At 43.7% G+C, this 10,513-nt stretch overlaps 1 protein-coding gene across 1 annotated transcript in view; it reads right to left on the bottom strand.

The window, feature by feature from the left end:
• Positions 1–10,513, bottom strand: part of LOC128740902 (kinesin-like protein KIF14) — a 46,596-nt gene extending 36,083 nt beyond the window's left edge. The window contains exon 1 of the mRNA XM_053836478.1: positions 9,002–10,513. Coding sequence (XP_053692453.1) covers positions 9,002–10,510 — 1,509 coding nt within the window. The 5' untranslated portion in view covers positions 10,511–10,513. The remainder of the gene's footprint in view (positions 1–9,001) is intronic.

Consider the following 10,513-nt stretch of genomic DNA (forward strand, 5'->3'; position numbering starts at 1 on the left):
CACGACATGTCCGGCTGGCCAAAACCTGCCGACTTTTGGTAAATATGTCACGGCATTTTTCTTAGCAGTGGCTTTCCGCTTTCTGTTTTAACTTCATCAAAGATCGTGACTAACAACTTAGTCCATCAAAAACGACAATAGCGAACAGGGCGTGTCCTTCCTGAACGGTGTCAGTTTCAGGTGCTTATATCAGTCCTACTAGTCTGATTATACGTTTAATACATTGTCAGCTTTGTGTGGCAGATGTATCTTGTACGTAGTGTATTGCGCAGGGCAAATATATGAGTTCATACTTCTTTATTTTTACTAGCAGAGAGCCGGGATGGCTCTTGCCGTATGAAGAATTCCTCTCCACTGTACCACTGTCCACTGTCGTGGGCTACTCATCGTCCAGCATCCTTGCGACGTGGCTGGCCCACCCTAGTCTTCCGACTTTCGCCAGGTGATGGAACGATGGGAATCTCTCCAAGTAGTGTCTGCAACCCGTGGTTCATAAGCTTACGCCACTCTCCGCTATCCGTTTGTACTCCGCCAAAAATAGACCGCAAAACCTTTCATTCAAATTCGGCAAGTGCACGTATGTCTTCCGTAAGCAAAGTTATTGTCTCAAGTCCATAGAGGACTTGAGGAGTCTGATTAGCGTTGTCTGCATCGTCACAATTGTGGCGGCGTATACTCCTTGTTCGAAGTGTCTTGCGGAGCGAAAAGTAGGCTCGATTTCCAGCTTGAATGCGTTATTGAATCTCCTTACTGTCGGCGGTGACCAGAGATCCCAAACATACGAACTCATCAACCACTTCCAGTTCATCGCCGTCAATAGTAACTGTACTTGGGAGCCAAACGATGCTTTCCCTGGAGTCTCATCCTAACATATATTTGATTTTCGACGCATTGATTTGTAACCCAATCCTCCTAGCCTGCGTTGTAGTCTGGCGTAGGTTGCCTCCGCCGTCCCAAGGTTTCTAGCAATGATGTCGAGGTCATCTGCAAAGACTAGGAATTGGCTCTTGCTCTTGCTACTCTTGCTAAAGATCGATCCTCTCGTTTCGATGCCCGCTCGCCAGATCACACCTTCAATAGCCATATTGAATAACATACAAGACAGTCCATCCCCTAGCCGCAACCCTCTGCGCGATTCGAAAGGACACCAGAGTGTCCCCGCAACGCGCACGTAGCACGTCATTCGCTTCAGGGTAGCTTTGATCAGTCGCGTCAGTTTGTCCGGTAAACCGTACTCGTGCATTATCTGCCAAAGTTATTCGTGCTTGACTGTATAGTATACTGCTCTGAAATCCACGAAACTATAATGCGTGGGCACGTTGTACTATCAACATTTCTGGAGGATTTGTCGGAGAATAAAAATTTGATCCGTAGTAGCCCGCCTGATACTGCCCTACGAATTCTCTTGCTTACGAATTCCTCTATAACTATTAATTCGTTGCCGTCAATGACAGTCGTCCATAGTAGACGTTGTACTTTTTTTTAAAGTATAAGTCTGATTTCTGTTAGACGTTGTAATTTTGAAACTAGTAGATTGGCCGAATTGTAGGAATCTGATCCGCTGACTATGGACCGCAGCGGAGCGAGCACTCGCTAACATCTCATGATATTGCATTATCCAAAGAATGTTGATCCGTGATGATCGAAGAAGAGTTTCTTTCGTTTCAAATCTTTCGAAATCAGACTCGTTTTCGACATAACTGTGAAAGGAATTGCTGGCTTCGGTGTCATCCTCTGACATGATGATTTCTCAATTACTGGTTCCTTGACAACGTCTTCGATAAAGACAGGCAGTTGTGAAATATCGTTTCCTCCTGGAGGAGATGTTAGGCTCATATTAGATTGAAGTTCCTCATGAGTACTACTAGTTAGCACCAAGAACTTAGCGCCTCTACTAGTGCTAATACGACATGTCATGGGATCCAAAATTTCCGTTTTCTTTCGTCCGGTACTTGAACATACACTGCAATACCGAACACTCGCAAGAAGAAATAGTTTTGCTTTTTACCCCACCAGTGTTCGTACGGCGTAGCTTCAACCGCAGAGATCAGCTGTAGGTCCCAAGAAATTGGATGTCTACACCGCTTTGCCCTAGTATTGTTTACCAAGCCTAGCATCCGCCAGAAGACAGTGCATCATCTCTTGTAAACTGCGATTCTCCCGCTTACCTGTCCCGTCCTGCTGGAACTGTCTACTCCAGCCGAATTCCGTTCCCCGCTGAGAATCCTTCTACTCATTACCGGGAGTTGCAGAGAATATCAGCCGTCCAAACTGATTTTATATCATCTACTAACACTCGACGATCTTTTCAGCAACGTCCGATCCATACTCCGTTCTCCTGTACGCCGCCGAAGATCGTTCTTAGCGCTCGTCGTTCGAAAACTCCGAGCACTTGCAGGTCCTCCTCGAGCATTGTCCATCTTTCACGCCCGTAGAGAACAACCGGACTAATAAGCGTCTTGTATGTATCAGGGTGCACTTTATACGGGGACTTAGTCTGTTCGACCGCAATTGTTTGTGAAGCCCATAGTAAGCACGACTTTCGCTGATAATACGCCTCCGAATCGCACGGCTGGTGTCATTGTCCGCCGTTACCGGTGAGCCAAGGTAGACAAATTCATCGACTACCTCAAACTCATCGCCGTCGATCAATATACTACTGCCCAAACGGCGTAGTTCGGCCACGGTTCCGCTGGCCAGCATGTACTTTGTTTTAGACGTATTTACCTTTAACCCAATCTTTTCTGCTTCGCGCTTTAGTCTGGTGTACTGTTCAGCCACCGCCACAGATGTTCTGCCGATAATATCCATGTCATCGGCAAAGCACCTTGTAGCGCTATGTTGAACAGCAGGCATGAAAGACCGTCACCTTGACGAAGCCCTCTGTGTGATTCGAATGAACTTGACAATCCACCCGAAATCCGAACACAGCACTGTGTACCATCCATCGTAGATTTAATCAGTTTGATGAGCTTCCTGGGGAAGCTGTTCTCGTCCATGATTTCCCACAGCTCTTTCCGGTCAATGGTATCATATGCGGCTTTGAAGTCAACGAACAAATGATGCGTGGGAACTTTGTATTCACGGCCCTTTTGGAGGATTTACACTGCGGCAAATTTGATCCGTTGTAGACCGACCTTCGACATAGTCTGGTCCCATTTTAATAAACTCCGCTCCGATGCCATCTTTCCCAGCCCATCGTTGGGGCTGGCACCTCTTCCCCTTTTGGTACCCTGTCGAAATCGCTCTCCCTGCCGCCATGGTTCTCCGCCTGGGCGCCATTCAGGTGTTCGTCGAAGCGATGCTTCCACCTATCGGTCACCTCACGATCGTCCGTCAGAATACTGCCTGTCTTATCCCGACACATTTCGGCTCGCGGCACAAAGCCTTTGCGGGATCCGTTCAGTTTCTGGTAGAACTTTCGCGTTTCCTGAGAACGATGCAGCCACTCCAACTCTGCATATCCCTGCTCTTCCAGGTAGCGCTTTTTCTACCGAAAGATTTGGTTTCGCTGCATCTTCTTCTGTTTGTGTCTTTCCACGTTCTGGCGTGTGGCACTGCGCATCTTGGCCGCCCGCGCAGCGTTCTCCTCATCCATCACCCTCCTACATTCCTCGTCAAACCAATCGTTCCGCTGATTTTGTGCCACATGCCCGATGGAGCTCTCCGCTACACTGCTGATGGGTGTTTTGATAGTGTTCCAACAGTCCTCGAGTGAATGCGCGTAGTTTGCGGCGACGTGTGGCTGCTTCAGCCGCGCGAAATCTAACCGAGGCTGGCGTCGGTACCGAATGTTGCTCACAGAGAGTCTTGGGCACACCTTAACCATCGCTAGGTAGTGGCCCGATTCAACGTTAGCGCTTCGATCTGACGTCGATAAGGTCTAAGAAGTGCTGACTGTCGATCAAAACGTGGTCGATCCGTGATCCTGTCTGATTTGGTGTACTTGTGATGGATCCTGTGCTGGAAAAAGGTACTACGTACGACCATGTTCTTGGAGGCGGCAATATCGATAAATCTTAGGCCCATTTCATTGGTCCGCTGGTGTGCGCTGAACCTTCCAATCACCGGTTTGTATTCCTCCTCCTGGCCGACCTAAGCATTGAAATCCCTGATGACGATCTTGATATCATATTTTGGGCAGCGGTCGTGTTCACTCTCCAACTGCGCGAAGAATTCATCCTTGTCGTCATCGGTACTTCTGAGGTGAGGGCTGTGCACGTTGATGATGCTTGTATTGAAAAATCGGCCCTTGATTCTCAACCTGCACATTCAAAGATTGATTGGCCACCACCCAATCACCCGTTTCCGCATTTCGCCCATCACTACGAAAGCTGTACCCAGCTCGTGTGTGTTGCCGCAGCTCTGGTAGATGGTATGTCCATCTCTGAACGTACGTACCGCTGAGCTCTTCCAGCACACCTCCTGCAGCGCTACGACGTCGAATTTGCGGCTCTTCAATACGTCGGAGAGTACCCGAGTGCTCCCTTGGAAGTTGAGAGATCGGCAGTTCCACGTCCCGAGTTTCCAATCCATAGTCCTTTTTCGTCGCGCGGGTCTATTCCGATTGTTCCAGTAAGAATTTATTTGTTCTTCGTTCCGTGCTTTAGTATTTTTCGAGGTGACGGCTTGCAAAGCCTGCTACACCAACCCCTGTTTCGCCGGAGGGCCAACGAAGCTCGAAAGAGCCGTCCTTTCCTGTCAGCATACGGCCTTGGCTTCCACCGGGGTTGGTTACCCGATCTCCACCAAAGTTGCTCGTATCCCGGCTGGTACCACGAGGAGGTAGGAATAGGAGTTGCTGAATAAGAGGCTATGAACCACTGTAGGGTCTATTTTATGCCTACACGTGCACAAGGCACCGGCAGTACGCATTATTCAGCCGTTTACCAGTCTTACTATATCCTAAGATGCCCAATAACTAATCGTAAGCAAAGCAGAGGACGATCAGCCAAAATTATTGGTATTTGTATTTATTTATTCACATACTTGTAGAGTAAGAGTGAACTCTTATTAATTTCTACAATCGGCATCATTGTTGTTCATACCACATTTCCAAAAAAACTACTACAATTTAATTATAATCCTATACACAACTCAATACTCAATCCACTCCATCTAATTCCCCCTACCAAACCATTCCACTCACTGTAGAATTTTATAGCTGATTGCACAGCTTGAATATTAGAAGGAAGTCGATTCCATAAGGTAATTGCACGAACGAAAAAGGTACTACCGTAGTGAGAGGAGTTATGCTGCGGTACAACGTGGTGTTTTACTCGAGAGCTTCTAAAGGGTTGTAGTTTTTCAAGTAAGTAGTTTGGTTCCTGATGTATAAATTTAAAAAAGGTAGCACAGGTTCTCAGTTTAAGAAAGTCATAAAATAAGCAGCCCAGTAGCCGGGGTTGTTGGTGTGTAACTCTGGCGTATCGCGATAAATTGAAGACCCAGCGTACACAGTGATTTAACGCAATTCTTAATCGATCTAATGCTGCAGCGGAAGCGTTCAACATCAATTCTAATCCATAGGAAAAGTGCGGCTTCAAGAGGGAACCAAAAAGCTTAATTTTTTTGATACCGGTAACATACTAGCCGTGAGTTTCCAAAGCCTTAATCCCGCATAAATTTTCCCACACTGAGAATTTACTTGGGACTCCCACTCCAAGTTATTTTTAAAGATTATACTAAGATTAGGATCCCTATCAACAAATTCGATTATATCATTATTTATAGTTAGGTTTGGTATGGCATTCATATGTATCTGTCGTCTAGTGATGAACATAGCTTTTGACTTGAATTTATAGGAAGTAGATTCCTTGATGACCATAGCGACACATTCCTTAAATCATTATTGATTAAATGAGTTATTTCTTCAATAGATGAATCAATTGAACAGAGGTATAATTGAACATCATCTGCAAACATGTGAATTATGCAGGCACAGATGGAAGGTCATTTATGTATAAAGAAAATAAAAGCTTGGCTATAGAAATAAAGCTTGGCTAGAAGCTAGGCTAGAGCTTGGCTAGAAAATAAAAGAAATATTGCAGCTTGGCTTTTGGTCTAAATACCATAAGTTCATCCCCGAGGGTCCGGAGTATTATTTAACCATTACTAGCTAAATACTCCAAACGAAAAAAGCTCAATCACTAATAATTAATCAGAAGCGGTTGGTACGAGACGTCCCCGTTTCTTCTTCCCCTGTTGATTCAGAAATGTATTTATGTATGAATAATATATTCATACCAGATACAATTCACAGAATCGTCTTTGCGGCAATGCTTCACAGTTGGCCTGGCTGATTTGACATTTGTGATATATTTAGGATATTTTACAAATGTCAATACTGACAAGAAAATAATTCAGATTATTTCTTTGCTTAGAAATAATTGAAATTATTTCCAGGAATCCTTTATTGTGGCTGTAACGGTATTAATAAGAATAAGAATAAGAATAAGAGAGATCCTGTCAAAGGTTTCGGAAAAATCAATCATAAGCAAAAAAGTAACTCCTTTTCTATCAATAACTTTATGAATATCATTGTGCACCTTAAATAGGGACGAGGTAGTATTGTGTCCTGAACGAAAACCTGATTGGTGAGGACTGAGTAGGTTAAATATGTTAACGTACTCCTGGATCTGACACTTAAGGATTTTTTCGAAAGCTTTAGAAAATGAGCTTAGGATACTTATTGGACGAAGATTATTTAAACACAGGAAGTAGTTTTTTTATGGATTGGAATAACTTTTCCAATCTTCCATGCTCGAGGAAATTATGGACGTAGAAGGACATCGTTCCATTTCTCGTGCCTTGAACAACTAACCCTCTGGTTTGCCAATCAATTAAGATGTGCACCAGACGAATGTTTGAAGAAAATTTTGAACCCGTTTCTACAAAAACATCATGCAGATGGACAATACGTTTTTTGGCCGGATAGTGCATCATCGCATCACGCAAAAAAAAACACAATCGCTCCTAAGCACCCATTCGATCCCATTTGCACCCAAAAGCCACGACCCAACAAATCTGTCTCAGTGCGCCCAATCGAAGATTTCATCGGGATTTTGAGTTCCTTGGTGTGCAAAAATAACTGAATAGTCACGTGTTGCAAACAGTTGATTGGTAGAATCAAGAGATGCATTCGCAAAGTTGACATGACGGCCGTACAACGCTCCTGTTCCGACATCAAACGGAAGCTTCGCTGAACAGCCGATTACGGACCGCTTTCAAATGTATACTAATTTATTTCAACAATGGACAATGTATCTTCAATTTCTGTAAATCAGATTTTCTTCACGTATGTTTGTCTTTTTTCATAACTTGCGAAAAAAATTGCAAAATTTTAGTTGACACCCGTTAAAAGATGCTATCAAGCGGGATCTGTGGGATCTCGCGCCACAACAGATCAAATTTTCATGTCGCGAACACAATCTGTGTCCACGCACGTCCACGCACAATTCACCTTTATAGATTTCAAAGGAGTATACGATACAGTCGATCGAGACTAGCTATCGCAGACGAACACGGTTTTCCGGACGGACCGGACGTCATTGATCAGAAAACAATAGATCAATTAATGTGTTTTTTGTGCACGTCTCGGTGACACTCCACTCGTGACACTCACCATGGAACTATTCTTCCTTATGAAGCTACAGCCGAAAAACTAACGAGTAAGGACCGATCATGTGGCGTCAGTAATAGATAATCAATTAATTAACAAGAAGTAAATAATTTAAAAATATTCTATGCACAGTTGCAGTTTATACAATGCAAATTTTTTGAAAAAACTTTTCAAAACTTTTCTACGCCTAATTCTGTGCACCACATATTTTCATTAAAAATTGAAATTTCTCAAATAAACAATAAAATGTACACACATTTTGTTAGATGCGTTAATTAAGATGAAATTTGCAGGAATTTGAAAATTTTTGGCTGAAATATAGGGTGCGAATTATTTGGTTTCCAAGTTTTTAACGGAGTTTTTTTTTCAAATTAAATTCGGAGAATCGGAAAGTTTCCTTTAGTTTTTTTTAGAAAATCAAGAGATTTCGAATTTTTAAATATTCGTTTATAAGTCCATTATTTAGGCTCATTCCATAGATTCCATAGTTTACATTCCATAGAATTCTAGAACCCTTCGGCCAAAACCCTTACGATAATGTTGAAAAACGCCCTTTATACTCAGCTGACAATCGGACAATGAACGATCATTTTAAATGAAAAGAACAAGAACGGTTGTGTAGCCAAAGTTTTAGAAGCAGTTATAATACAAGGGAAAGAGCATATTCTATATGATTCACTTATTGAAACGTACAATATTTATTGCTTTTTGCAGTACAAGACCATGCCGGAGGCAATACATTTCAAGTTGCAGTCATTCGCATACCACTAATGTCACCGGATGTTTGGTCATTGATATCGCAGAAGCTATCGACCCTCCAGTGCCGCGCCACATGCAATGAAATGCCACAAACTGCGATAAAAAGAAGTACCTACTGTGGTTACGAAAACTTTCTCATTGAAGGAGTAGCAAGGCGTTCTCTTATCTCGCATTTGATGTACAAGTTATTCGGTGTTCAGACTTAGAGCAGAACATTCTCTTTTGTGGATCAGAAAATAAATCGATAAAACAGCAATTAGCACAAAATCAAGCAGCATGAAGTGGAACCATCTTTTTTCGTCCTCGTCAAGCAAGACGAAACCGGAAGACCGAAGGCAACCGGGTAAGTTATAAGTTATCAATTTGTTGTCGATATTGTTTATAAGCAAGCCAACTGTGACTAATTCGATTTTTCAGCGAAAACCACTCGTGCCAGACCATGTTGCACAAAATGTGCTCTCGTCTGCAGGTGCACTCATCACAAACGGATTTGGCGAGCGCTTCCAATCAGTAAATTCACCGATGGAATTCTACCATAGCATAATGTGTTTGATAACAAATAATGACAAAAAATAGTACTAAAAATCAATAAACGTTTTATCAAAATGCAGTCGTACTCACCCGCAGCAGCCACGTTAACACCGAATCCCGATAAGGAATGTACGTCGCCGGGTTTTTCTTGCACTCCGCCAACGATGAGATAACTTTGCCCAGCGTCAACAAACTTTTGTTAATACTGACTCCCTCCTTAAGTCGTTCGCCGCTGGCACAGGTATGACTCACCCGTTCCGAGCCAGCCAAATCCACCAAACTAATCTTGCTGCGCTTCGTCTGGTGAACGTTTTTGCCACCCTCACTTCGTTCTGCCGACCCAGCAGATGGTTCTCCGATTTCCGATAAGTTTAGAACAACCGAAAAGATGGAATGGGAACGGGAACTTTTATCATTCATACCGGTTGCTGCCGTGGCACGTTGACTGTTACCGACCGCAAGCCAATTGCGAAGTGCCGAGTGCGAATCCACCGGATGAGTGCTCAAGTCGACAACGTACGGTCCCCATATTGGGTGCTCGCGAACTTTTAACGGTGGTTTCTTAACGTTTGAATTGGTCACCGAACAGACTCCATCCGTAGTGGATACGGCCAACAGATCATGAATTTTTTCGTTGTAGATTTCAAAGTAGCTCACTTCGACTTCAACATGCAGTTGATCTTTGACAGATTCAATTCGGGTGAACAATTCCTGACAGAAGCGTGGAATAATGCCGGCCTCCGGACTGATTTCTAAATCATCCGAATCTAGACCCATCATGCTGTAGCTTTTGCCGGATCCAGTTTGACCGTACGCAAATAGACACGCATTGTAGCCTTCGAATGCTTTGTCCAGTAACGGTTGCATTAGGTCGTTGTAGACACCAACCTGTCCAACGTAAGCCGGATCTTCCGCGTTGCAAGACCAAAGAGCGTGGTCGTATTGAAAACAGTGTTCCACTCCTGCGGAGTTATCGGCTGTGTTTCCAGCATTTACAGTGACATCATTGTCCTTCACGCGGACTATATTGGCAACCGAATCTAAGCATTCTTTTGCCGAAAGTGGCCGCACTCTTACCGCTACTTTCAAATTACTTATTTCACCATTCGAGCCGTCTTTAAGCGACTTAGCAGATTCATCTAGCATAGCTGATTGACGTCCTACTCGTGGACTATCGAATGAAACTTTTGAAAAGCATTCGGGTGTTTTTCGGGTAAAACCGTCAGGTTGAGATTTGGTATTTTTTAACTTATATTTTGGAGTCCCAAAGTTCGAGCTACCCGCTTTTAATGATGTTGCAGACGCAGTTCCACGGAACAGCGACGAAGGTGTCATGCAACTGTTAAGAGCAATAGACGATTTCGATTTGGTACTGGCAAAAAGAGCGGATGCATTCTTCGGTGTCTTCAGTGCTGGCGATGGAGAATAGCTTAAACTTTCGCTGCTCGATGCATTTATATTACCTCGTTTACCGCCGGTTGCCGTTAGCAGTGAGCTGCTCATGGTGGATTTGATTAAACGAGATTGTGCCACCGGAGTGGCTAATCTCGAAGAAGAACCATAACGATTGATCTTTGGTGTCGTGATCCGGGAATTCATTTT

This window comes from Sabethes cyaneus, chromosome 3 (assembly GCF_943734655.1).
Source record: "Sabethes cyaneus chromosome 3, idSabCyanKW18_F2, whole genome shotgun sequence".
Lineage (NCBI taxonomy): Eukaryota > Metazoa > Arthropoda > Insecta > Diptera > Culicidae > Sabethes > Sabethes cyaneus.